The sequence below is a fragment of the Ursus maritimus genome, unplaced genomic scaffold (genome assembly GCF_017311325.1).
Source record: "Ursus maritimus isolate PB19 unplaced genomic scaffold, ASM1731132v1 scaffold_14, whole genome shotgun sequence".
Taxonomy (NCBI): Eukaryota; Metazoa; Chordata; class Mammalia; order Carnivora; family Ursidae; genus Ursus; species Ursus maritimus.
The window spans coordinates 47,511,945-47,538,995 of NW_024423786.1; the positions used below are offsets into that span (position 1 = coordinate 47,511,945).

General features: G+C 58.4%; 2 protein-coding genes and 1 long non-coding RNA gene across 4 annotated transcripts; 2 read left to right on the forward strand and 1 right to left on the reverse strand.

Moving 5' to 3' along the window:
- The first annotated feature begins 1,147 nt into the window (after nt 1–1,147).
- On the forward strand, nt 1,148–3,602 carry PTGER1 (prostaglandin E receptor 1). The gene is made up of 2 exons (XM_040629187.1): nt 1,148–2,170; nt 2,788–3,602. Exons 1-2 carry the CDS (start codon nt 1,148–1,150, stop codon nt 3,052–3,054), a joined length of 1,290 nt encoding a protein of 429 aa, XP_040485121.1. The 3' UTR covers nt 3,055–3,602.
- Nucleotides 3,603–3,772: 170 nt separating this feature from the next.
- Nucleotides 3,773–25,340, reverse strand: PKN1 (protein kinase N1). Of its 2 annotated transcripts, none has more exons than XM_040629158.1 (22): nt 25,214–25,340; nt 20,635–20,938; nt 19,326–19,477; nt 18,072–18,207; nt 15,287–15,432; nt 14,815–15,028; nt 13,804–13,998; nt 12,113–12,222; nt 11,874–12,017; nt 10,019–10,094; nt 9,796–9,937; nt 9,616–9,709; nt 7,549–7,628; nt 7,397–7,472; nt 7,221–7,312; nt 5,852–6,028; nt 5,581–5,643; nt 5,383–5,459; nt 5,036–5,178; nt 4,646–4,753; nt 4,486–4,566; nt 3,773–4,062 (listed from the first exon to the last, which is right to left on the reverse strand). In XM_040629158.1, the coding sequence occupies exons 1-22, from the start codon at nt 25,232–25,234 to the stop codon at nt 3,859–3,861; spliced, it is 2,835 nt and encodes a 944-aa protein (XP_040485092.1). In that variant the 5' UTR covers nt 25,235–25,340; the 3' UTR covers nt 3,773–3,858. The 2 variants fall into 2 exon arrangements, with proteins under 2 accessions (XP_040485092.1, XP_040485091.1); XM_040629157.1 differs by lacking the exon at nt 25,214–25,340 and adding an exon at nt 21,895–22,025.
- On the forward strand, nt 22,038–26,869 carry LOC121102529. Its single transcript, XR_005834603.1, has 3 exons — nt 22,038–22,166; nt 26,102–26,261; nt 26,431–26,869. It is a non-coding gene; the product is annotated as an uncharacterized LOC121102529 (long non-coding RNA).
- The last annotated feature ends 182 nt before the right edge of the window (nt 26,870–27,051 follow it).

The following is a 27,051-nucleotide window of genomic DNA, read 5'->3' on the forward strand; positions in this document are numbered from 1 at the left end:
TCCGGGGGGGGGAGGGTCATGGGGAACCAGGCCAGCTCCCCGGGAGCCCCTTTCCCGGTGGGGCAGCTGGGGTCCAGAGTGGCCCCTGCCCGTTGCCAGCAGCACAGACGGGGGTCCAGCAGGCCCCCTGCAGGCGCGAGATGGCTGGAGCGGCCCCTGGAGGCCAGAGCGGGCAGCGGGAGGAGGCAGGGAGCTGAGGAGCCGCCCCAGGAGGGAGGAAGAGGGAGCGGCCGGGCCTGCCTGAGAGCTCCGGTGCAGCGGGCGCGGGTGCAGCAGGCAGCAGGGGCCAAGCAGCAGGCGATGGGGACCTGGAGTCCCACGCTGTGTGGGTAAGAAGACTGGGGCATGAAGATCTCTGGTGGGGAGGAGGATTTGGAAGGATGGGGCCATGGCTACTTCAGTCTCTCTGTCCTGGGTTCTTGACTCTCAGCCCCATCTGTCTGTCCCTGTCAGTCTATGTCTGTCTATCTGCCTTTCCCATGTGGCCAACAGGCAGTTATGCCCTCTCAGCCCTCACCTCCAGGTTATCCAGGGATGGATGGTGCTGAGTCCGTCTTGAGGCCTTTAGGGCAGGGACCTGGAGCTCACAGGAATAGGAACCATGGGGCATCCACAGTGAAGCAGCTGTGGTCAAGGTAGAGCCAGGGTGAGACAGAACTCAGAGATGGGCGTACAGGGGACAGGGACGGTGGGGACAGAGATGTGGCCGTAGGGAAAAGGACAATGCAGTGGGGAGATGTGTCCATGGTGGCAGAGGTGGGGCTGTGAGCATCAAACATGGGACTGGAGAAAAGGTGACATGTGACGGTCAGAGATGGGGCAGTGAGGTCAGGTGGGGCCAGAAGCGAGGAATTCGCTGTGGTACAAAAATGAGAGGGGGTGTCAGGGGTGGATCGGTGACGTCCAGAGGTGGGGACAGACACGGAAGGCCAGAGCCCAGGAAACCAAGATGGACAGAAAAGGTGGTGAGAGCAAGAATGACGCCCCAAGCCAGAGACGGGCTGATGAGGCAGAGGAGGAGAAAGGGGTCAGGAATGGGGCAGCCAGGGTCATTTGGAGTTGCCAAGGGCAGAGTGGACAGAAGAATGCCATGGCACCAAACAGGTCCTGATGATCCGAGGTGGGGCTGCCCGCTAGTCCCATCTGGATGATGGGCTGTGTGCTCCTAGCCGGCCTCACCATACCCTCCTCTCCTCTCCTCTCCCCAGCCCCAACCCCAGCACCTGACATGAGTCTCTGCGGGCCCCTCAACCTGAGCCTGGCGGGCGAGGCGACCACGTGTGCGGAGCCCGGGGCTCCCAACGCGTCGGCCGGGCCACCGTCCGGCCGGGCGGGCGCGTCGCCGGCGCTGCCCATCTTCTCCATGACCCTGGGCGCCGTGTCCAACGTGCTGGCGCTGGCGCTGCTGGCGCAGGCCGCGGGCCGCCTGAGGCGCCGCCGCTCGGCCGCCACCTTCCTGCTGTTCGTCGCCAGCCTTCTGGCCACCGACCTGGCGGGCCACGTCATCCCGGGGGCGCTGGTGCTGCGCCTATACGCGGCGGGCCGCTCGCCGGCCGGCGGCGCCTGCCACTTCCTGGGCGGCTGCATGGTCTTCTTCGGCCTGTGCCCGCTGCTGCTGGGCTGCGGCATGGCCGTGGAGCGCTGCGTGGGCGTCACGCGGCCGCTGCTGCACGCGGCGCGCGTCTCGACGGCCCGCGCGCGCCTGGCGCTGGCCGCGCTGGCCGCCGTGGCCTTGGCGGTGGCGCTGCTGCCGCTGGCGCGCGTGGGCCGCTACGAGCTGCAGTACCCGGGCACGTGGTGCTTCATCGGCCTGGGCCCGGCGGGCGGCTGGCGCCAGGCGCTGCTCGCCGGCCTTTTCGCCGGCCTCGGCCTGGCCGCGCTGCTCGCCGCGCTCGTGTGCAACACGCTCAGCGGCCTGGCCCTGCTGCGCGCCCGCTGGCGCCGCCGCTCGCAACGGCGTCCTCCGGCGTGTGGCCCCGACGGCCGCCGTCGCTGGGGGGCGCGCGCGCCCCGCTCGGCCTCGGCTTCGTCCTCCTCGTCCGTCGCTTCGGTCCCCGGCGGCTCCCCGGGCCGTGGCTCAGCGCGCAGAGCCCGCGCTCACGATGTGGAGATGGTGGGCCAGCTCGTGGGCATCATGGTGGTGTCGTGCATCTGCTGGAGCCCGCTGCTGGTGAGGGGCGCACACGCCCCTCGGGCCAGGCTCCTCCCTGCCCCCTCCTTGGCCCCGCCCATTCTTTTCCATTCTAGGCCCCTCCCACCCCCTTCCGTCCCAGGATACCCCTCCCCAGCAGGGGCCCACCCCCTCGAGGCCCCACCTGTCAGGAGGGACTGCCCTTCGGCCTCTCCCTCTGACGTCCCATCCCCTCCACCCAGTCCCCTTCTCTTACTCCTGCCTGGGGTCTTGGTGGGTCACCCTACCCAGGCAAGCTTCCTCCCAGCCCCATCCCTCGAGGCCGGGACGATTCATTCCCTAGCCCCTTCCACCACCACCCCGCCCCGTTTCTCTTCTCCCCTCGGTCCCCAGTCCTTCAGGATACCTGGGATTTCTCTCCTTTTTTGCTCGAGCCCCAACTCACTGAAGGCCTTTGCTTCTGCCACGCCTTCTCCGTCCCTCTTTCCGTAGTTCCTTCTTACGAAGACTTCCATTTCCCCTCCCTGTTAGCCTCTGCTGCTCCTCACAGCTCCCTTACCTTCCGGCCACGCTCCCATCCATCCCGGCCCCACCCTTGGCCAGTCCCCTTCCCTTCTCTGACACCTGCCGACCGCTCACACTGGCTTCTCCCACAGGTGTTAGTGGTGCTGGCCGTCGGGGGCTGGGGCTCCAGCTCCCTGCAGCGGCCGCTGTTTTTGGCTGTGCGCCTCGCCTCATGGAACCAGATCCTGGACCCCTGGGTGTACATCCTCCTGCGCCAGGCGGTGCTGCGCCAACTGCTTCGCCTCCTGCCCCCGAGGGCCGGCGCCAAGGGCAGCCCTGCGGGGCTGGGCCTAACCAGGAGCGCCTGGGAGGCCAGCTCGCTGCGCAGCTCCAGGCACAGTAGCCTCAGCCACCTGTAGGCGAGCCGGGAGTCCTAGCGGCTAAGTCGGACCGCTCCAGGCCGTGCCCAGGACCGCAGCGCGGAGCCTTCGGGGAATAAAGCCATTTTGCGGACCTGCGCGGGGCATGTGTCGGATCGGGGCTACAGCACCCCTGTGGCCGCGCGGGGGCGATAGAAGCGCTGCCCGAGCCTCCGGGATGTGCAGTTCTGGGACTTTCCACGCAGAGGCGCAGAGCCGTCAGACGAGGAGCCGGAGCCGCTGGAGCATGCGCAGAATGCACGGCCCCAGGCCAAGGGCCCGGGCTGTGTTGAGAGCAGAGCAGCTGAGCTGGAATCCGAGGCGCTTTTTGCTCCTGCGGGCGCCAGGGCTGACCCCAGCAACAATTCTCTCATTGTGGCCCTGAGCTCCTCCAACACATCCCCAAGGCCCTACCCCCAAGCCACACCCCATCAGGGCCTCAGAACTCCAGTGTCCCTAAACACAGCTCCCAGCCCTGTCCCATCTCAGCCTGCCCACGCTCCCCACCATAGTAAAGGCCCGGAGTCCCCACCTTCCCTCAACCCTCATCAAGTGAGCCCCATACCATAACCCAGGGCATCTCGCCGTCACTCCTTATGCCCCCGGCCACCCACTGGATCTGACCCCACCAACTCTTCACTTCCAAGTACACGACCCCCCCTCCCGCCTCCCCCCTCCCCCCATGCCACCATTACTGCACACATGAGGAGCCGAAGGATGCATGGAAGGGGCAAACCCCAAAGGCCTTTTTAAAAACTAATGAGAGCTTGGTCGGGGAAGGGCGGGCAGGGGCAGGGGAAAGGGCTAGCAGCCCCCAGCCACGAAGTCGAAGTCCTGGAAGGCTGCCTGCTCTGTGGCTGTGAGTGGCCGTGCGTCGCGGGGCGGGCTCAGCGTGGGGGCCTCCCCTGTGAACTCCTCGTCGAAGTTGCTGACATCAGTGCGGCCTGACAGCGTGGGCACGAAGGGAGGTGGCAAGCGCCGGGCCAGCAGAGTGTCCCAGCCCAGTGTCTAGGTGGGGGAGAAGGGGGAGAGAGAAGAGGAGGTCAGCATGGGAGTAGGGGTGCAGATTGTGGGAGGGGCCAGCCCCTTGGGCCCCATCCAGCCCTCCATCCGTGGGGATTAGCATAAGGAGTCACAAGACAGAGGGGTCAAGTAGGGGACTGGGGGCCCCGTAAGGATCACAGTGTGAGTATGGGGAGCCCTGGGGTGGGGGAGAGGGAGCCTGGGTTCATACACAGGGCAGTGGCCCCACCAGGCCAGCCTGGAGTAGATGTGGGTGTAGGAGGGTCAGTGGGTGTGAAGGAAGGGGGGAGGAAATGGCAATGACAATGTTGGAGGGGAAGTGACTAGATCTTATGAATAGGCCTTGGGGGTGGGAGGGATGACCAGGTCTCCGGTGGGGAGTTGGCCAGGCACTTGGGGTGAACTCACCCTATAGAAGGGCTGCTTTTTCACATCCTCTGCATCCCTCTCGCTGGATCCCAACCTCCGTTCTGGATTCCTCCGCAGCAGCTGGGGGGAGGAGAGGTGTCAGTCTCCCCGCTCCTGGCCCCAGAGCCCCTCCCAGGCCCCCGCTGGGGAGGCTTCTCACCCTGCGCATGATGCCAATGGCTTCAGCTGACAGGAAGCGTGGGTAGCGAACCTCGTCATTGACTATGCTGTCAAACACCTCCTCCTCGTCGTCCCCTGGGAATGGGGACTGGGGACAGGGAGAGCCAGGATGAATTAGGCCCCTCCTCTGGCCACTCCCCTCCCAGCCCCACCTGAGCCCTCTGCTCCCAGCACACGGTCACCTGGACGCTGGCTGATGAGGGAAGGTAAGTATTCCATTTTACAGATGCGAAAATTGAGGCTAGGGAGGCGAAGCCAGCTGTCCCCATCACACAGCACATGGAGGCACCATTTGATCCCACCCCCAGGCACAAGCAGTTTCCAGTGTAATCCCAGGGTCAGGCAGGGTAGGGGCTGCCTGGGGCCTCACCTCGCCAACCAGCATCTCATAGAGCAGCACGCCCAGGCCCCACCAGTCCACGGCCCGTGTGTAAGATGTGTCTGTCAGCACCTCGGGGGCCAGGAACTCCGGGGTCCCACAGAATGTGCTGGTCCGGTCCCCATAGCCCATCCCTGGGGGCAGTAGGGCCATGTGAGGTTATGGGGGGAAGGGGGCTCCCAGCAGTAGCCCAGCCCAGCATGGGGTGGCCCAGACAGCCAGCCCCATCCCAGGGTCAGGGTGGGGGGTAACCCAGGTAGGGCTGGGGACTCCATTCCCTCCCCCACTCTGTCTAATCCCCAGAGGCCAGCCCTTCAAGTCCCAGCCCCGCCCCTCACCCTCCTTGCAGAGGCCAAAGTCTGCGATCTTGACATAGCCCTCGGTGTCCAGGAGCAAATTGTCCAACTTCAGGTCCCTGTGATGGGTTGGGGGGGATGTAAAGAGGGATGAGGGGGGGTCTGGGCCCTGCCTGCAGCCTGAGGGCCCCCAGTGGGCAGAGCGTGCATACAGGAGCACAGGCACGCAAGGGCACACACCTGTACACGATCTTGTGTTCGTGGAGAAACTGCAAGCCCAGCACCACACAGGCCGAATAAAAGCTGCAGAGAGAAGCTGGTGTGATGGAGCCGGGTCTCCCAGCAAGGGAGCGAGGCCACAGGAGCCCGGCGTCCACATCCTCAAAAGCTCCCCAGTCCCCCCAAAACTCCAGGAGGCTGGCAGGGGGGAGCGGGGGCCGAAGGGTGGAGGGGTGGGAAGGGGGCTGCCACGGCCTGTCGGGGGCTGAGGCACGGGTGGGGAGCAGCTCACATGGCGCGAGGCTCCGAGAACACGTCACTGTGAATGTGCAGCATCAGATCCCCGCCGGCCGAGTACTCCATCACGAAGCACACGTGCTCGGGCGTCTGGAAACAGCCGAACAGGTTCACCAGGAACGGGTGTCCAGCTCTGGTCACTGCTGCCAAGATCCGCTTCTCACACATCAGGCTGGGCAGGGTAGGGGGCGGGGGTCAGAGACCACAGCAGCCCCCCCACCCCAACTCCCACGCTCCCAAGAAGCCCTCGATCGATCATCAGCTATTTGCTGAGGACCTCACGCAGCTGTGCAACCTTGGGCAAGCTGCTTAATATTTCTGAACCCCAGCAGCTTTGTCTGCTAAACGGGCACCCAGAAGCCACCTGTCATCCTAGTAACAGCCCCCCAGTATCCCTTTAGGGAACAGCCAGGGTGGGCTAACTGGAGCACCCATTTTGCTGGCCAGGAATTGGTTTGGGAATGAACAAGGCAAGCTAGTGGGGCTCAACCTCAGGATTTCTGCCGGAAATATTAAGGAAGAAGGGCTAAAACTAGTGGATGAGCCTTACACTGCTCAGGTAAGGGGCTATCTCTGTCCCCATGAGAGGACTGCAAGCAAAGCCCACGAAGCAGAACGCAGACTGAGATGTCATCTGAGCACCTGGATATAGCCAGGCCTGAAGGTAGTGCACCCCTGGACTTTTCTGACCCAGACCAATAAATTCCTCTTTTGCTTAAGCCTATCTGAGTTGGGTTCCTGATTAACAAAAGGATGTCAGAAAGATTAGGGACAATCTTGGTGCCTCTGCTGGGCCTTTTTACAGGGGCCAGGTACCGTAGAATGCTCAGATGCACCCTCTCACTTAACCCACCTGACAGCCCTGCAAGAAAGGCATTATTACTCCTCTTTTATAAATGGGGAGGCCAAGGACTAGAAGGGCAAAGTGACTTCCCCAGGGTCTCTAAGCACATTTGTGGCAGAGGTGGGATTTGAACCCATGGCTCTGACCCAAAGCAGAGGCAGCGCGATGGTCCCATTAAGGGTACAGGCTTCAGAGCCTGAGTCCCTAGGTTTGAATCCCTGACCAGCTGCTTACTGGCTTTGCGACTTTGGGCAACTTGCTCAACCCTTCTGTGTCATCGGCAGAATGGGAACCATAACAGTATTTACCTCGTAGGGCTATCGTGGAGAACAAATGAGTTACAGAACGTAGAGTGCATAGTGGGCGCTTTCCAAGAGTTATTTTCTTAAGTACTAGCTTAATAAGTGCCAGTGACTGTTATAAATCACTGTCACAGCAGCTCCAGAGAGGGGACTTCCCTGTCTCCCATTTCCCAGAAGAAAAGACTGAGGTTCTCAGAGGGCTTGGGCCGGGTCCCCACCTTTCAACCTCATCTCGGGCCACAATGTCGCCTTTCTTCAAAGCCTTGATGGCGAACAGCTCCCCGCTGGGCCGGAATTCGGAGAGCAGCACCTAGAACCACAGTGGGCAGCGATGGCCTTCGTGGCCAGCCCAGGGATTTCCTGTTCCCCCAACTCCTTGCCCCCCTGGCCTCACCTTCCCAAAGTGACCCCGGCCCAGCACTGCCAGGAATTTGAAATCCTCGAGGGTCAGGGGTGACTTCCTCAGAGGGCTGTGGAGAGAGGACACTGGTGGGGACAAGGACAGCAGGAGGGGAGGGGGGGTGGTGAATGGGGGAGGGGTGTCACCTGCACAGGGTGGAGCCTGGGGTCTCCTGGGTCTCTGAAGGCAGCTCAGGGATGGTGGCAGTTTCCTGGATCGGGGAACTCTGCAGCAGGGAGAGGGAAGTCAGAGGCACCCCATAACCACAATAGCCACCAAGGCTCCCGTCACCTCTCTGACCTCACTTTTCCTCCCACTCGCCCTCTCGCTCACTGCCCTCCAGCCACACTGTTCCTCTCACGGTGCCCTGAACATACCAGGCACATCTCCAGCCCAGGAGCTTTGCACACGCTATCCCCTCTACCTGGAATTCTCTTTTTCTGACATCTGCATGGCTCTTCCCTTACCTCCTTCGGGCATTCATTCAGATGTCACCTTCACGGGTGGTCAGCTGACCAGCACAGTAAATAACCAGCAGAACTCCCCCTCCCCCAACCAAACACACATACTCCCTGTCCCTTTCACTGCTTTTTTTTTTTTTCATGCTGTAAATACATTTTGTCATTTACCTACATATTTCCTTTACGGCTATTTGCCCTAAGAGCTACTTAATTCTTCATACCACATGTGTGCGTGTAACTTTGAAAAGAGTCAAGTTACTACTGCAAATGGGACCATATTACAACCAGTTCATCACCGTCCACTACTGAACAGTTCTGAAAATGCCATCAGTCCAAATAGCTGTCCAGTGGGACACATGGGCCTCTCGTGCCCCAGCCACCCTCCCTAGAGCCAGCCACCATGAATGATTTCCCGAGGACCTTTCTAGATATATTCTATACCCACACAAGCGAAAGTGACACAAGGCTCCATTCTCCTTGTACGCACTATCGACAACATCCTAATCTTGCCTCTCCTACTGGACAACCTGTCTTGGAAATCACTCTATGCGAGCCCTGAGAGACCAGCCTCATTTGTCACAGACATGCACTATGCCACTTTGTCATTTATTTAGCACTGGCTCTCCTACAGATGGACTCTGACGTGTCCACTTTCACCCAAAGCCACCGCGGCGAACTTCCCGGAGGCGCACAGGTGTGAGTGTCTAGGATTGGAACTCCTGGGTCAAGACGATGTCCATTTTTAGCTCGGCCAGCTCTGCCCTCCCAAGGAGACACAGTAATTTGCACACCTTCCACCGACCGCCTGTTTCCCTGCGTCCTGCCCAGCATTTGGTGGTATTAAACTTTTGGATTTTGTTCTGCCAAACTCATCTGATGATGTAGCTCATTATATTATTATTATAAATATAATACAGAAGCATACACTATCATTTTCATTTTTTTTTAAATGAGGTTATAAAATGCACTCAGTGAGCTGGGCCAAGGGGCCTGCTCCCACAAACGTGTGCACCTGGCTATGCGTGGAACAGGGCGGGGGTGGGTAAACCAGGTTTTGCACAGTCTGTGAGCTGAGAATAGCTTTTACATTTTTAAAGGGTTGGGGGAAAATCAAAAGGAGAGCGATATTTTGTGATCTGTGCAAGTGACAGGACATCCAAACTTTGGGGTCCATCAGTAAAGTTTTACTGGAACACAGCCATGCCCACTGGCGTATGTGCGTGTCGTCTGTGGCTGCTTTCTACAATGGTAGCGTTGAGTCACTGTGACCGAGACTCCCTGGCTCACAAAGCCGAAAATATTGACTCCATGCCCCTTTATGGAAAAGGCGCACGTGCTGATCTCTGACCCGGAGAAGAATCACGACATCACCATGACCCGACAGGCTCCCTTGTATCTCCCTCCTATCAATAACCCCCCAGCCAGAGAAAACCACCATCCTGACTTCTATCCTTGAAGTCAGTTTTAAACATGGCTGTTTTACGGGCCAGTGCACAGAGCACAGAAGGGGGAAGCAGCTTGCCGTGGGCCGCACAGCTTAGAACTGGTAGAGCAGGGACATGGACCCAGGTGGCCTGGCTCCTGAGCCTGTGTTTTTATTTAGGATAGAGAGTGGGACCCCACTTCTAGCAGAGATGCGTGACCCAGGGAAGTTCCTGGTGGTCTCTGGGCCTTGAGCTGGGAGAGAGGCCTGGAGGAGGAACCTTCGACGCTGCCCAAGCCAGGCCTGGGGGAAAGGAGTGGGACACTCACCAGGCTCGAGGGGCTGGAAGGAGGACCCAGAGGACTCTTCTGGGGCAAGGTCTCCAAGTCAGCCCCGAGGTTCAGCTTCTCCACAGATATATCACTGTAGAACAAGGGAGGAGGGTGTGTCTGGGACCCAGCACCCTAGCAACCAGGGACAGCCTAGAGCCCAGGGACCTCCCTCCTTACCCTGTGGACCGGGCCTCGGGTCCTGGAGAAGCCCCAGGGCTGAAGGTGCCTGTGCCCGTGGCATTGGGGATGAGTCTTCGAAGCAGCCGCACCCAGGTGGCAACATCAATGTTCATCTGCCTGGCGCGCTGAAATGTTTTTCCTGGGGGGACGGGGACAGGGGTCACCCTTCATGATACCCCTGGGACCCCTGGCCTCGTCCCCACTTTGCCCACCCCCTCACCTTGTTGCTTGGAAAAAATTTTCTTTTGCCTTCGGAGCCGGGGTATCCTCTCAATGACAGGGTTGCGGAAGGTAACCTGGGGAGAGGGTCCGAGGGGTGAGAACCCACTGCCACCTCTAGGTTGTGGGGAAGCCCTTAGGGGCATAGGTATGCACACCCTTACACTCTGGGGGTTCCAATCACTGTAACACCACATCCAAACACAGATATTAAGAAGTCATAACATATTAAGGGTTATGAAACCAATCCACTGCCTGGTAGGGCCACCTCCCAAAGTGCCATCTTAGGAAGGCAAGAAGCAGACAACCGAGCCCTCCTCTAGGCGTTGGGTGTGGGGGGGGTCTGACCCGACAAGATGGACATGCAACTCCAGCAAGGTCCTACATCATCTCGTGTCTTGATTCCCCGAGTGTGGTCCCAGACCAGCAGCACCACCTGGGGACTTGCCAGAAATGCAGATTCCCGGGTCCCCACCTGGACCCACTGAATCAGAAACACGAGGGTGGGGCCCAGCAGTCCGTGTTTCAAGAAGCCCTCCAGCTGATGTGGGGAAGCCACTGGTCTAGCTGAATTCTCCCAACTCCAAAGCATCTTCTAGAAGGTGCTAAAGTCACAGAACTGTGTGACTTTATGGGTGTCTGATATGGTTGCCACTAGCCACGTAAGGCTATTTAAATTCTGTAAAATTTAAGTAACATTAAAACTTTAGTTCCCAGGTCACCCTAGCTACGCTTCAAGTGGCTGGCCTCTAATATGTTGGACGGAGCACGTATAGAACACTTCCACATACAACAGAATGCAACTATTGTAGGCTCATCCACAACAGAATTCTAGAAAGTTCTATTGGCTGGCACTTTGGGGGAGGCAGAAAAACAAAACAGAATGCTATAAGTGAACCTTGAGGGTGAGCAGGACTGCTTCAGAACTCGCCCCCACCCCCATTACCTTTCCCACTTGGTTTTGGCGGGTCTTCCTAACGGAAGAACACTTTCACTGCCCTGCCACTGAAGTCAGCCCTTCAGCTGCTTTTTTCCTTAGTGGTCCTCGGTTATGAGATCCTGTCAGAATCCCCACATGGAGACACGGATATGTCACAGGGCACACGTATACGTTAGGGGTGCATTTCAAGAATTTTTGAGGAAAACTTTGGCTGAATGAGGGGGGCCAGTGACTTTCCTACTCCGTGCCTCTGTTTCCTCCTCTGTCAGATGTGACTGACGATGATCCCTCCTGAACTGGGTCGAAGTGGGCCGTTGTGAGGACTAACAAGTTAATGCCGGCAAAGCACGCAGGACAGGGCTTGGCTCACACCACCAGGGGTCAGCTAGAAATGTTATTTAGATTGTGGGCTCTCAACCAGGGGACAGTGGCCATGTCTAGAGACATTTTGATTGTCACAACTTGGGGGAAGGGCGGTGCTGGCCTTCTGTGGGTGCAAACCAGGGACGCTGCTCAAAACCCCACAGGGCAACTGAGAACGATCCGGGCCCCTAGGGCACACTTGTCCATAGTGCCAAGGGTGGGATAGCCCGATTTCGACCCTAACCCTGACACCACTGCAGCAGGACTTTCTCTCTACCAGATAACAATCTCCTTGACATGTCGCCAGGTGTTTCTTTTCTTTTTTGGCTTGGCAAAATTTTGTAACTTCTTTTTCTTTTCTTCTCTTTTCTTTTTTCTTTCTTCCCTCAGAACGAAACCAATCCCAGCTTAAGTGGTGTCACTGATGTAACTAATTACATGTACCTTTCTATCAAGGTTCAGAGACCAATCCAAAACATATCTTCCCCTTCTAAAGAACTGGGGGCAGGAGATGCAGGAAGTGTTTTCACAGGGTCAGGGGTCAGGGCTATACCTCGGCCACCAGGCAGCCCTGGGGTTCCATGTCCAGCTGCACCTCATGCCTCTCGTTGTCCAAGAAATCCTCCAACTTCAGGAATTTGAGGGCACACAGGCCCCGTTGGTCCCTCCAGAACACGGCCAACTCCAGTTCCCGAGCCTCAAGGGAGAAGAAGTAGGCCATCACTTGGGGGTGTCTGAGGTCCAGAACCCCTCCTCTTCCTCCAGGCCCTGCCATCCCCCCACCTAGCTCACCCTTTCCAGCTCCAGAGTGAAGCTCTGGTCCCAGGCGTTGGGGCCACATGGCTTCCAGGATGTCTGCCCCACCACTGTGTTATCCAGTTTGAGCACAGTGCTGACCTCGCCTGGCATGAGGGGATGGGGAGGGGGTCAAAAATGTTTGGAGGGGGGAGCATAGCTCGTATTTTAGTAAAGAAATCCTTCCCTCCCCCCATGACATTCTGCCATGCTACCCTGACAAAGCTTTACAATTCTGCCTTTCACCTCAAGGTGTTTAACCAGCTTCCAGTGGATTTCTCTGTATGGTGTGAGGTAGAGATCCAAATTCACTTTTACTTCATGTGCAACTTCCAGCAATAAACTCCTAAGAATTTACTTGGAAAAAGGCATGCAGATATACACTGGGAGATGGCTCCAAACTAGAAATATCTATCTATTAATAGGAGAATTAATATATTAACTATAATATAGCCTTATTAACTGATACTCAACTATTACTATATTTTACTTTAAAAAGCCCTAACAATTTTCTATGGCTCAGCCTAAGACAATGGGCTATTAGACAGGAGTTAAAATGAATGAATGAACTATAGCTTCATGCAATGATATGGATAAGTCTTCCAGACAGTGCTAAATGGAAGAAGCCATTACCATGGAACACATTCTGTATGATTCCACGTATATAAAGTCCAAACACCAGGCAAGATCAAACTATGCTGTTTTGAGATGTGTGCATAGATGCTAAAACTACAAAGAAAATCAGGGAAATGATAACCGTACATCAGGACAGTAGCTACCTCTGGACAGAAGAAGGGACTAGAATGGGGAGGAAGGGCAAGGGGGTTTCCAGAGACTTCTATTTCTTGACCTGGGTGGTGGTAACACGGGTGTTTGCTGCACTGTTATTGTATTAGGTTTTTTAAATTGTGGTAAAATTCACATAACATAAAATTTACCATTATAATCCCTTTTAAGTGTACAATTCACTGTTGTACAACTACACCGCCATCCATCTCCAGAGCCTTTTTCACCTTCCAGAGCTGAAACTCTGTACCCATTAAACAATTCTCCATTCTCCCCTCCCCACCCAGCCGCTGGCAACCACCCTTCGTCCACCTCTATGAATTGGACTACTCCAGGGACCTCACAGAAGTGGAATCATACAGCATGTGTCTTTTTGTAACCGCCTTATTTCACTCAGCGTCACGCCCTCAGGCTCACCCGTGTGGTAGCCGGGATCAGAATGTCCTTCCTTTTGAAGGCTGACCCCTAACCATCCCACTGCAGGCACATACCACATTTCGTTTATCCATTCGTCGGCCAATGGACACTCGTGCTGCTGCCACATTTTGGCCATTGTGAATAATGCTGCTATGGACACGACTGTCCAAATTACCAACTTGAGTCCCTGCTTTCCACCCTTTTGGGTATATACTCAGAAGTGGGATCGCCGATCGTATGGTAATTCCATGTTTAATTTTTTGAGGATCTGCCATAACGTCTTTCACAGCAGCTGAACCACTTTACGTTCCCAACAGCCCTGCAGAGGCTTCTAATTTCTCCACATCCTCCCTAACACTCATAATTTTTTTTAACAGAATCCATCCTACTGACTGTAATATACTAGTTTTTTAAAGTGTTACAAGCGTGTGACATCCCGGGATGCCCGCGGCATCTCATCCCTCCAGGCCTCAACGCCCACTCACTGGTGCTCTCGGCTTCGACTTTGAGGCTGCTGCGGCCACTGAGGCTTCCACTTCGGCTGTAAAGGCCCCGGGCTGGGCGGCTCAGGAAGGTGGTGCGGCTGTCAGGGGTCCCGGGCCCCCCCACCGAGGGTGAGGGGTTCCAGGGGATGGTCTCTGGAAGGTCCTTGCAGCCTACCACACGTACCTCCAGGGTTCCTGAGGGAGGGGCAGGCTCAGGGGGGCCCACAGGTGGGCCAGGCCAAAGGGAGGGGACTGCAGGTGAAGTGGGCATGTGCAGAAGTGGCCAGCATACAGGTGGGAGTTGGTGAGGGACAATCAGGGTGGAACAGGGGGTCTGATACCAGGATGGCTGTGCCCAGAAGTGAGAAATATGGGGCAAGGACGAGTGGGTGAGGCTGGGGCACACCAGGCTGGGGAGGGGCTCTGAGTGCTTGGGATTTAATGACAGAAGATAGGTTTAAGGCATAGGTCGATGACTGAGGCAACGGGGAGCTGGGTTGGACTAGGGGGTCCAAGGTAGGATTCAGGGATCTGACCTGAGGTCTGAGATGGGGGAAGGGGTCTAGGGTAAGGCTAGTCTGAGGGAGAAGTAGTGGCTGAGGGGTCTAAGGAGGGAGGAGCTGGCTGGCTTTGGGGTGGGGAGCAGACAATGGTTCAAGGGTGAGGGTTCTGAGAGTGAGGGGTTGTGGGACTGGGCTGGGGGCCATGGCTGAAGGAAAAAATGGCCACATAGGGAGGGGTAGTGATGGGGACATGGTAGGCATGGGGGCAAGAGTCCAAAATCAGAGGGCAAGCTGGGGCCAGAAGTCTAGAGTGCATGGGACTGTCTGGCCTAGGGAGATGGGACCCAGGGCTACAGGGTTGGGGTGAATGGAGAACGGAGGAACAGTAGGATGGGAGTCCAGGGGTAGGGAGAGCGGAGATCTAGGTTAGGGGTCTCAGGACTTGGGGGAGAGGTCCAGAGTACAGAACTGCAGAGGTGGGGTCTGGGTGGGGGAGGTAGAGACCTACCTGTGAGTGGCGCGGGTTTGCACAGGGTGCTATAGTGGGTGGGGGGGAAGGGTCCAGCCAGGCGAGCACTGAAGGCTGCCGACGAGGCTGCAGCAAGCTCCTCGCGCAGCAGCCGCCCCTTCGGATGGTCTGCAGGTAACTCCCCGAGCCGCCGCTCCAGAGCCTCCCGCAGCAGCCCCAGCTTCTGGTTGGACTCCGTTAGCTTCTCCTGGGCCTGTAACGGGAGGGACAGAACGGCGCTGGGGGTGGGGCCTGGTTAAGTCTCACCTGGCGCAAGCCCTCAAACCATCTGGGTCCTATCACTGGGCTCCCGGAAAGCTAGTCCCCACCCCTGGCTGATGCCCCACCCCTGGCTGAGGTCCCGCCCCACCGAGGCACCGCCCCTTGTGGAAGCCTCACCCTTCAAGGCCCTCCGGGGCCGATTCCCGCCCCTTTGCTGGGCCACGCCCCCCACCGAAGCCCCACCCCTCACCTCGCTGACAGCCTTGCGGTCCGGGGCCTTGCCTGCGCTGAGCAGGCGGAGCACATTCTTGGCACCCTCGGCCACGGCGTGCTCCACTCGGAAGTGGTGCCTCAGCTCCTCGATGCGCAGCTCCACGGCCCCCAGGTCTGGACTCCCTGTGGGCGTGGGGTGCCAGGGGGTGAGGCCTGCCTAGGACCCAGGTCCAACCACCCCAGCCCCAGCCCGGCACTCGCGAGCAGGAACAGGGCCGGCGACAGATAGACCACCAGCAAGATGCATCACGTTTTTCCTAAGCGAGGGGTCACGGTCAGGGAGTTACACTTCCACCCAGCTGCAATCACTCTTTTTCCAAACACTGTCACCCACAGGGACCATCCCGGGGACAGGGTTGGGCTGTCATACAGGGGCAGTCGTACACACAGGTACACAACACAGGCTTAAAGGACAGACATGTTGGCAGGACCCCAGTTCATCCCCAGGGACTGTCACAGGGACACTATGCCCGTTGGACAGCCAGAAGGAGGCAGTCACACAGGCACAGGGACACATGGAGGCAGTCTGGCCATATCTATCGAAATCACAAATGTAACTGCCCTTCGATTCATCAGTCCCAGTTCAGGAGTTTATCCCACAAAACACCTCTGCACTTGAGATATGTCCATGATTACTCACTGCAGCCTTCTTTCTAAGAGCAACAGATTGGAAATCACCCCGTTTCTTGTGGGAGGAGTCTGGGTAAATGAATGTGACCGTCCACACGGTGAAATATAAAGCAGTTGCGAGGACAAGGTCACTGTCACACAGAGATCATCACACTGTCACTCACAGGGTAACAGTGGCATTATCACTTTGTCACCAGTGCAGGCACGCTGTCACCCACAGGTGGAGGAACACACACTCTCACAAAGATACAGCCACACTGCCACACAGGGACATTGTCACAGGGCAGACAGACGGGGTCACAAGACACAAACATCCTTACGGGACACATTTACACTGTGGCAAAACTCCTGCGGCTCTAACTCCAGCCCCAGGAGAATCACAATCACACTGGCACATGGATAAGGCACAGGGACAGGCAAAGAAATGCCATCACACTGTCACACAGTCAGGGCAGCATCACCAATACCCACAGGCACAGAGACCCAATGTTGCAAGGAAACAGACCGCCTATGTCCCAGTATGAAGTCCCAGGGACACAGCCATGGGCCAACATAGGATGGCCACAGTCACCCAATGGCACAGGGACAGGCATAAGGAGACACTGTCACCAGAGGCACAAGGCTGTGGCCACGCTATTCATGGCTGTAGGTTCCAAGGACAGTCTCACTGTCCTGTATATTGACTCAGACCCTGGCACTCAGTCAGAGAGAGTCATGCTATCACTCACAGGTGTGTGACACTCTTCTAGGCACCAACGACACAGACACAGTGTCACAGGGACCCTGGTATCTGCAGGCACATCGTCTTACAAACGCGGTCACACTGTCGCCCCCAGGCCTGCTGTCACATGTGCCCAGGTAGTCACCAAGACTCTTACGGGGACAAAATCGCACCAGTAGTCAAGTTACAATGTCACCCAGAGGCACAGGGACATGATCGCACCATCATACACAGTCACTGAGAAGCCCATGCCGGTATTCCCAGTACAGGTGAACAATCACACTGACACTTCCCCGCCCCAAAGACACACACACTGTCATCTGAGTTAGAGACCCCACTGCTATGGGCTGAATGTTTTTGTTCCCCAAAATTCGTGTATTGAAACTCAACCCCTAATGGGATGGTATTAGGTGTTAGGAGGTGGGGGCCTTTGGGAAGTGATCAGGTCCTGAGGATGGAGCCGTCATGAATGGGAGCAGGGCCCTTAAAAGGGAGGCCCTTGGAGGGCTCCTCCACCCCTCCACCACGGGAGGACACCCACAGCGAGAAGGCAGCGGGCTATGAATGCAGAAGAGGGCTCTCGCCTCACTGGAGTGGCACCTTGATCCCGGACTGCCAGCTTCTGGGACGGTGAGCAATCCACCTCTGTTGTTTAGAGGGCACCCCGTCGATGGCACTGTTACCTGTGCCTGAACAGTAACTGTTAGCCTGAACCAGTAACACCCGCTAACGGCTCACGCTGCTCTCTCTCTCTGGTGGTGACAGACAGACTGCCATAGTTACCGGGACACACACACAGCCCCCGGTCCCCACGGTCAATGTCACCGTAATACTGACACACATTAGTAACAGCCACCGTTAGCCTTGCACAACACATCGAGATCCTGTCACAAATTCAGGTGGACAATTGCTTAAGACGCCCCCAGGCATTCAGATACAGACACACAGGTGGAAAGACACACACTGTGGACACCCACAGTTCTACAACCGGGGCCAACACGACAAGGCGGCCACCTAGCCCAGGGGTCCGCAATTTCTCTCCTAAAGCGCCAGAGACTAGGTATTTTCAGCTCTGTGGAACACACAGGCTCCGCGTCCCTGCTCAGCTCTGCCGTCGCAGTGCGAAGGCAGCCTTAGGAGATAGTAAATGAGTGGACGTGGCTGTGTGTCAGTAAAACTTTATTTACCCAAGTAGACAGGCAGTGGCGGATTTGGTCCTGGGGCTGTGGTGTGCCCGTACCCGACCTAGCGCACACCTTCCATGGGACAAAATAGGAATCAGGCCCAGGGACGGTCAGGAATGGGAGTCCCGACAGCCACCTCCCTGCCTCAGGAAGCGTCCCCTTATGGGGCTGGGGGCTGACCCCGCATGGCGCAGGGCACGCTAGTCCGTCTCGGGCGCGGGGCTCACCTTGGGCCTCGTCTGGGGCTGCCTGGCTCTCCAGCTGGCCGGCCTGCAGCGCACGGCGGAGCTGCATGCGGATGATGTCGATCTTCGTCTTACTGTCCTGCAGCATCTGCTGGGCCGTCAGCAGCAGCTTCCGGTCCTGGAGGAGGGGACGGGCTGTCAGGGCAAGGCTAGGGAACTGGGCTCTGACCGCCGGACCCCCGCCCACGCTGCGCAGGCTGTGGTGACCGTGTCACAGAGCAGGAGGTATGGGTGTGACAGCAGCAATATCCATGCATTTCCGGGTGTAGAGGGGAGAAGTGGCCCCTGGCCTTTGAATCCCTCCCACCGAACACCTGGGTGACTCCAGGTGAGCCACTCCCCCTCTCTGGGCCTGTTCCCTCATCCGCAGAGATGGGAGTACGAACAGCACCGTCCGCCACCAGGCTCAGGGTTGAAGGAGCTAATCCGTGCGCAGGGCTCCGAGCCGTGCCTGGCATCGGGAGGCACCGTGTGTGTCAGCCGTCAGAAGGGCACACATAAGGGTGAGAGCTCCCTGAGGCCAGCGGAGCCCTGACTGTCGCCACACGGGTGAGTCTAAGGGGGACTGGGTGGGTGTGTGGGACAGTCTGCAGTAAGTGGAGTCCAGGGACACCAGGACTGGGGTGTGGGGCTGTGTGACAACTCCAGTCTCTGGGTGTGAATGTCATGGTCTGTGGGTCTGTGTGTCCAGGTGTGCCGCTGGCCTGTGCCATGTGTCCTGGGTGTTACATGACGGTGTGTGCCTCTGTGTCTAGAGGCGGCCGGGCGGTTATCCTCCACGTGTCTCTATGTCTCTAAGTGCTGTTACTGCCGTCTCTCCGGATGCTAGGACGGTCCATACGTGTGCCTAAGTGTTGATACGACTGTGTGTCTCTAGGTGTTGTTATGACCATGGGTGTGTCTCCGGATGTTAGGATGACGGCACGTGTGCATCTAAGTGTTGACCTGACTGTGTATATATGTGTCAGAAAGAGGCCACCAGCAGAGGCTGAATGTTGCCCGGACTGTGGCCATCCCTCGAGTCTCTGGGGTAACTGAGCGTAGGGGGACAGCCTCGGCTTTGTGTCTACCACCACACCCAGCCACCCTGTTTCTCATAGGCCCCCACAAGCTGCCGGCCTCCGAGTCACCCGTCAGTCCCTCTGTCCCGAACCCTGAGGGCTCCAGCTTCCCAAGGGGCAGACGGCTATAGGTGGCACCCTGGTCCCCACCCCGCAGTCCGTCATCTGTTCCTACCTTGGAGCTGCCATTGCTGTATGTCTGGATCATGTTTTCCGCCCCCTGCTTCACCTTCAGCTCAATGGCCAGCTGCTTCTCCAGGCCGGCCACGCGGCTCAGGTTGGTGGCCGAGCAGGCCTGGCTACCTGCACCAGGGGACTGGGGGGCATCTAAAGGGGGACGGGTGGGACAGAGTGACAGCGGCCCTCCTCTCCATCTGCCTAAGAGGCTTTGCCCAGCTGAGAGGATCCACCCTCTGCCCAGCCTGGGTTCTGCCCCTAAGGCCAGGGAGAAGAGGAAATGAGGGCCAGGGCCCAGAAGGTCCCCCCACTCCAGCCCTCCCAGGGAAACGAATGAGTGTGGGCAAGAGTCCAGGTGTTCGTAAGTCCTTGGTGTCGGTGTGAGTGTGTACAGAAGCCCCCAACTACTTACACGGCTGGGTGGGAGTCTGTGGGTGTGGTTACATCTGTGCCAGGGTGCTGGCATGACTGAGTGTGTGTCTCCCTAGGTGCTCACGTAACTACATGAAACAACAGGTGTTACTCAGAATAACTGTGTGAGGTCTGGGTGCTGGGGTGACCCCGCACACACGTTTCCAACTACTGGCACGACGGTACATTCAGGTCTCCAGCTGCTGGTATGACTGCGTCTGTACTGGGTCTGTCTGGGTGTCGGTATTCTCAGACACACGTGTCCCTGGATGCTGGCATGGCTGTGTGCGTGCTGGGGAGTGCTGTGACTGGGGGACGGGGGACCTTCTGTGCAGAAGTCATTGTGGGAGATGCTGGGTGTTGAACAAACTGTCTCTGAGCACGGACGTGACAGTGTCGCTCTCCAGCTGCTGACCTGCCCAGGTGGCAGGTGGGTGTTGGAGTCCGCTGGCCTTGTCTGACTGTATGCAGAAGGGTCCGGCTGTGCACGGGATGATGTGCATCTGTAGAGGTCAGACAGCTGTGTACGTGTGAACCTCTGGGGTCGGTGTGACCATGTGTAAGGGGCTCTAGATATCGTCTGTGTGTGGCTGTGACCGCGTGTGCGCTTCTCTGGGCGCTGGCTGGCAGTACAGCAGTCTCTGGGTGTTCACACGGTAGCGTCTAGGTCCCTGGGTGTTGTCTGCGTGCTGGTGTGACTGTGTAGACCTTTCTCTGGCTGTCGGTTTGGGTGTTTCTTCTGGTCGTATGTCGGTCGAGGCTGCAGGCTGTCCCGACCCCGTGTGTCTCCCCGGGGACCCGTGGAGACAGGGCTAGCCTTGCCCTGGGAGACCGTGGGCGAGGCCTGGCCGTGGAGCCCCCCGAGTCCCGCAGCCCGTGGAGAAGCCCGCCCTCACCTCGCGCAGCGGCCGCGGGGTCCGGCAGCACCACGTGGGCGTAGAGCTCCTGCAGCTGCTGGTGCAGCAGGTCGAGCCGGCGGGACGAGCCGCGCAGCAGCAACTCCACGGGGCCGAGGCTGCGGCCCAGGTCGGTGGTGGCCCGCCGCAGGTTCTCGGCGCCCTCCTTCAGCTTCAGCTCCTTGCGGATCTCGCGCCGCAGCCGCTCCCGCTCGAGCTCCAGCTGCTGCTGCACCCCAGGAGCCGCCAGGTCCGCCCCTGCCAGGCCCAGCTGCTCCAGCAGGGACCAGCTGCGCGGCTCGCTCTGCAGGAGATGGGGCCTGGTCAGTGGGGCCGGGACGCCGGGGTGCGTGGCCTGGCCTCCTCCTGGCCTGGGGGCTTCCGAGATATACTCTGAGCCCCAAAACTGGCAGGTGGGACAAGGTCCCATCCCCGTCCCTGCTTCCTGATTCCCCCAAACTGCGAGGTCCCAAGGGCAGGGCCTTCTTCTTTCCCTGTCCCCTCAGACTAGGGGGCCCCATAAATACAGCCTTGTCTCCCTTCATCTATTCCTTATACAGCAGGATTCTGGAGGACAGGCCCATTATCTTACCAGTGTGGCCCCCAAACTAGGAGGTCCCCGAGTTCAGGCCTATCTCCCATTGCCCCCCAAAACAAGGTTCTGAGGGCAGACCCCTCTCCCTCCTGTTGTCCCCCTAAACTAGCAGGTCCCAAGTGTAGGCCCTAACTCCCCTCTACTGTCCCTAAAACCAGGTCCCGTGGGCAGGCTCCATTTTCCCTCTGCTGCTCCTCAAACAAGGAAGTATGAGGGTAGGCCTCCGCCGCCCACACCCACCCCCCAAAAAAACAATGGGCTTCAGATCCAGAGAGCACGCTCTTTTCCTCTCTGCTATGCCCTCAAACTGGGAGGTGCCAAGGGTAGGCCTTGTCTTCCCTCTGCCATACCCCCAAACTACGTCCTAAGGACAGGCCCCACCTCTCTCCTGCTGTACCCTCAAAGTACGAGTTCCTGGGACAAGCCCTGCCTCCCCTCCTCTCGTCCCCTACAACTGGACCTTAAAGAGCAGAGCCCTGTCTCCTTCCTTCTCTATTCCCCCTGACCTGGGAGCCTCAAAAAACCCCACATAATTTCATCTTCAAGACGGAAAACTCTCAAACCCATCTCCTCCCCTCGGTCCAAACTCAAGAGGTACCGAGGGCAGGGCCTCCGGCCTGTGTCACTAGGGTCCTCTTCCCCCCCACCCCGACCCCAGACCCCACCTCCAGCTCCTGGTCCAAAGGGGGACTGGCCTCCGCCATCCTGGGTCCCGGCTGAGGGCCCCGCCCTCTTCCTGAACCTCAGCCCTGCCAGGGCCTCTTGACCGCCACTTCCTCTTTCCTGCTAGCTCCCAGCAGCCCCTGCGTGGGGCCAGCTCCGGGGCTCTGGGGCATTGAGGGGACCTTATCCCTCAGTGGCCCCCTCCAGGACTACGCCTGCTTCTCAGGAGGCAACCAGGGACAGCCCTCGCTCTATGTCCTCGGAGTTTGCTAAGGTATGCACACACCTTACTAGTGTAGACATGGAGACCAGGCTCCCTTGAGTGTGTATACAGGCTCCAGGGGCTGACCTGGGTGTATACACCCTCTTGTATACCTACAGGCATGTGCACAAAACACAGGCATGCCACTGTCCCTACCCCACGTACGCTGATATGCACACGCCGGCCAATGAGTGCTCAGATGGGCGGGCCCCTTCCTGCAGATGCAGGCCATCCCAACTTCCGGCTTCCTCTCAGGCTGGTCACCCACTGCTGTGACCACAGCTAGGGCCCACCCCGGCCAGGGGCACCTCCCTGAGGCCCACATCATGAGGAGACAGTGCTGGAGGGCTGGGGTGAGGGTGCCCACAAACCAGCGGCCCATTAAAGGCCAAGTACGACTATTAATAATAAAAGCAGTTATTGGGAGCTCCACCTAGGTCACCCAATGCAAGTCCACAAGGTGGATGCTATTATCACCCCATTTTTAAGACAAGGAAACTGAGGCCTGGAGTGGTGACATAATTTGCCCAGAGGCCCCACAGCCAGCAGGAGGAACGGCTGGGATTTAAAAGGGGGGTGCCCAGAATCTGATCACCAGCTAAGTGTCAGGCCTGGCACTAAGTGAGAATCCCCACTGGGAGAACCCATTTCACAGATGAGGACAGTCTTTGTTGGCTCCCAGCCAATGTGGAGGGCAGCTGCCCCCAGCAAGCTTCAGTGCAGGCCAAGAGTGTCACTTCCGCCATCCTACCAACCTCTCACACGAATCCTGAGCCGCTGCCACTATTCTCCCCCACTTTCCAGACAAGGAAACAGGCTGAGAGAGGGGACAGCAGCAGTTCCGTGGGGGCGGGGGGGGGGATCCCCACACACACCTCCTGGGGCATTGGGCAACATCCAGAAACATTTCTGGTTGTCACAACAGGGGGTGGGGAGGGTGTGCTCCTGGCCTGTCTTGGGTCAAGCCCAGGAATTCTGATTGACATCCTATGGGGCACAGGACAGCCCCCACCTCAGAGAATGATTCAGCCCCAAACGTCAATAGTGCTGAGACTGAGAAACCGTGCGTTAAAGGACACAGACTCACACCCTGGGCTGCTGACCATGACCACCAGTAAGGATTTCGCAGCAGCCCCACCTGCAGAGTACAGGCCCATCTACATCTCCCGCTTTGGACCAGGGACACCCTCATTGATGAACACGTCCATGTTTCTAGTGGCAGAACCGCGGCTCAGAGAGGCAAAGGCACGGGGTCCAGGACACACAGTGAGAAAGTGACAGAGCTGGAATTTAAACCCAAGTTCGCCTAATCCTGCCAGCTGGTGACCAATCCCCGCCCACCACCCAGCCCCATTCCATCCCTAGCAGGCAGAGCAGGATACAGCCAGGATTCAGCCAGCTCAAATAGGGAAAGTCCGGGCAGAGAGGAATAGAAGCTGAGGCCTGAGACTACCCAGAGCAGGGAGGGAAGGAGGGAGGCCCAGCCTCCTGGGTTCTCTTCCCTTGGGTGACTCACTCTGACCCAGAGGGCAGGGGTCACCCATGGGCCAGCGAGGCAAACCCATGATCAGGAGCCTGGCCCAGCCTTGGAGAATCCCTGCTCTCCCACCTCCCACCACGGCACACCAGACCCAGGTCTAGAGGGTCCACCTCCCAGAATCCCCCCCTTCCCAGAGCAGCCAGGGACCTAGACCCTCACATCCGGAGATTTCAATGCTTTGGGTGTTTCCGGAATCTGGACAGGACATCCGTTTGCCGGACACAGAACAGACAGGCATACGTCGGGACAGACAGAGGGACAGGGTGGCAGGCCCAAGCAGGCACAAGAAAGGGATGACTAGGAAGAGATGGGAGGGGGGACCACAGCACAGGTCCAGCCTCATTCCAGGAGGGTCATGTTTCGCACATGCCAAGTGCATGCATGGGCCACAGGATTCCTATAGAGCCCTCCCAGGGCTGGGGGTAGAGGCAGAAACCCCAGCCCACCCAGCCCCAAGGTCTGACCTTATGTGATCGGCAACACCAGATACGCCCAGCTCCACGGCAAGGCTGACAGGCCATCAGCAGGACTGGGGTGGGGGACAGGGGAGCATGGAGGAGACATAGAGGGGATGGGGGCAGGTGCAGAAGGAGACGAAAACCCAGTTACACAGCAACCACAGGACAACGGAGGGATTTTGAGGCACTAATGAGGGCACCAGAGGCACAGGATAATGTGCTTCAGATTCTGAACCAAAGCTCAGAAGTCACCCTGGCCTTGCCGGTCACAGATGTGGAAGGTGAGTCCAAGGCTGTGATGTTCACAAGGTGGTACATGGAGAACCTGGCTGGTGGCAGGCTGGTGCCAGGCTGTGTGTGTTTGCGTGTGGGGGAGCCGTGACCCAGCCCTGTCACCCATGCCCAGGTAGGGTACCAGGTACAAGAGAATCCCCTGTCTGGAATAAGGTTCCACCTGGTAGCCCGGAGGGTGGCCGTGCGGGTCCCCCATTCCTCAACCTAATGAGGTGACTCGGGCACTTCCGCCAACAGGTGCCAATCTGGATGGCGTCGGGACCATCATAAAGCTCAGTCTGGAGGCGAGGGGCCGCCAGAGCTTTGTTGTGTGGAGGAGGGGCACGGACCGAGCGGCCTCCTCCCCTCCGGGCCACTGCGCCAGGCACCTGCCCCAGGTGGAGTGGCACCTGCCCGGAACCGAACGCGAGGGGTGGGAGGGGGAGGGAGTGCCGAGTTGAATGGCAGGGGCGACAGGCACCGGGACACAGAGCCAGCCACAGACACTCGAGTAGAGCCTCCGCCGCGCCCACTGTAATTCTCCGGCAGGGGAGGAGCTTGGGGGTGCGGCGGGGGCCTTCAGGACCTCCCCGCTCCCCCTCGGTGCGTACCTCCACCTGCCGAAAAGTGGACCGTGTTGGCTCCACGGTGTCGGCCCAGGGAGGGGCCCCGGGCACTCGGGAGGCCCCCACCTTGGCCGCCCGGGCCCCGGGGACCCCGGCAACGCGCGGGCGGGGGTCCCCGGCGCTGGGAGGCCGCCCGGCGGCTGCGGACGCAGGTGCGCCTACCTGCACGGCGTCGCTGGCCATGTCCTCGCGCCGCCCGCCAGGGGTCCCCGCGCGGAGGGAGGGGCGGCAAGAGGAGCGCGCTTGCGCCCCGCGCGGGGCGGGGAAGGGGCGGGCGCGGCGCAAGCCCCCGCCAGCGCGCGGCCCGCTCCGGCCTGCTCCGCTCGGGCCCCGCCTGGTCAGGCCGCCGCGTCCGCGCGCCGCGCCCTCCAGCCCCAGCGGCGGCCGGGCCTGGTCACGTGACCACCGAGGTCGGCGCCCGGGGAGGGGGCGGGGCCGAGGGGGCGCGGCTCCCGGCGGCCCCCGGGGCTGTGGGGTCTTGCCTGCAGGTTCCCCCCCACCCCCGTCGGCGACTGAAATCACCTCGTCTGCTCTCCCCGCCCTTGCCTGGTTCTGCATCCTCACTCTGCCCAGAGGTCCCCCATCTGAGCGCGCGGCAACCCGAAGAAAAGACTGAACCACGTTAAAGCCGGGAGTGGCAGAGGCCTTTGGGCCTCCGGGAACCCCTCTAAAAACAAGAACAATTCATATCCCCCACCTCTCCTTTGCAAGCTCAGGTATCCCAGGAAGGATCCCCCATTACCTGGAGACAAGCTCTGGACAGATCTGGGTTCAAATCCCAGCATCCCATGCCTTGGGAGAGCCCCAAAGTCCTAAGAGGGCCTCATCTGAGAAATGGGTTTTACCCACCCACCCCTCGGTGTTGATAAAATTAAATGAGATTGTGCATGCCAAGTGTTGAGAACACAGTAAGCGCTCAATAAATGTTAGCTGCTGTCATTTTTAATGTTATTGCCGTTGTTACGAAAACCCGACTCCTTCACTGACTTGGCTTGGGCCCTAAGGATCCTGTGGCCTCTGAGCCTCAATTTTCCCTGTTGTACAATGCAGACCTTTTCTTCAGAGCTGTTGATGCCGGTGGTGTTCCATAAATGCAGGCGCGAGCCCAAGTGGAGGAAAAGAGTGGAAGCCTCTACGGAGCTTCTCCGGGGTCTGCGGAGTCTCTAGACGGTGCAGCTTGGCTCTTGGCCCGCACTCCCTTGGAAACCCGGTGAGTGAGCCAAACCATGGTCCCTGGGGTTCGGGGCCGGGAGCGCTCCCTGGCGACTGAGCCTGAACAGGGGCGCCCTGCAGGGACCCGCCAAAACACGGAGGGCTGAGGGAACCTTGGTTACCTAGAGACCAGGGCGCGATGTTTTCTTTCCTTTTTTTATGTGGAGGATTTTAACAGAGAAAGAAAAAGGAGAAGGAGGAGGAAGAGAATGACACCGAGACACCGATCCAGAATCCCCCCACTTCTCACCCCGACCACGGCCCTCACCTGGTCCAGTCTCATCGCTCACCTGGACCAGCGCAGTAGCCTCCTCCCAGGACTCCAGGCTCCTGCCTTTACTTCCTAGTTTATTTTCCCCGCAACAGCCTAAGGATACCTGTGGGCACCTGAGTCAGGTCACGTCCCTCCTCTGCCTAGATCCCTCTGTGGCTCCCACTTTCTTTAGAGTAAAAGCCAAAGGTCTGCCGGAAGACCACAGGCCCTGCACAATTTACCTCCTTCACCTTCCCTTTCACCTCTTCCCCGTGCTTACTCCATCCAGACACAACAGCCTCCTGGCTGTCCCTCGATTATTTATCAATTGAATTAAAGAACCCTTTGAGCTGTTTCTTTTGCTCCCAGTTTACAGATGAGGAAACTGAGGCACACATTTCCCCAAGACTTTTTGATAATTTAGGTCTCCATTTAAATGTCACCTTCTCTGAGAGACTGTTCTATGCCATTATATTTATTTAAAATACGGGCCTGTTTTATTTATTTATACTGTCACTTCTCTGAAATTACCCAG

Coding starts and splice junctions, on each gene's coding strand:
- PTGER1 (XM_040629187.1), top strand. CDS start 1,148: ATGATGGGCTGTGTGCTCCTAGCCGGCCTCACCATACCCTCCTCTCCT. Junction 2,171..2,787: donor TCTGCTGGAGCCCGCTGCTG/GTGAGGGGCGCA, acceptor CTTCTCCCACAG/GTGTTAGTGGTGCTGGCCGT.
- PKN1 (XM_040629157.1), bottom strand. CDS start 21,933: ATGGCGGAGGCCAGTCCCCCTTTGGACCAGGAGCTGGAG. Junction 19,478..20,634: donor CCCCGCGGCCGCTGCGCGAG/GTGAGGGCGGGC, acceptor GTCCCCCTTTAG/ATGCCCCCCAGTCCCCTGGT. Junction 7,313..7,396: donor GCCGGGGTCACTTTGGGAAG/GTGAGGCCAGGG, acceptor CTGTGGTTCTAG/GTGCTGCTCTCCGAATTCCG.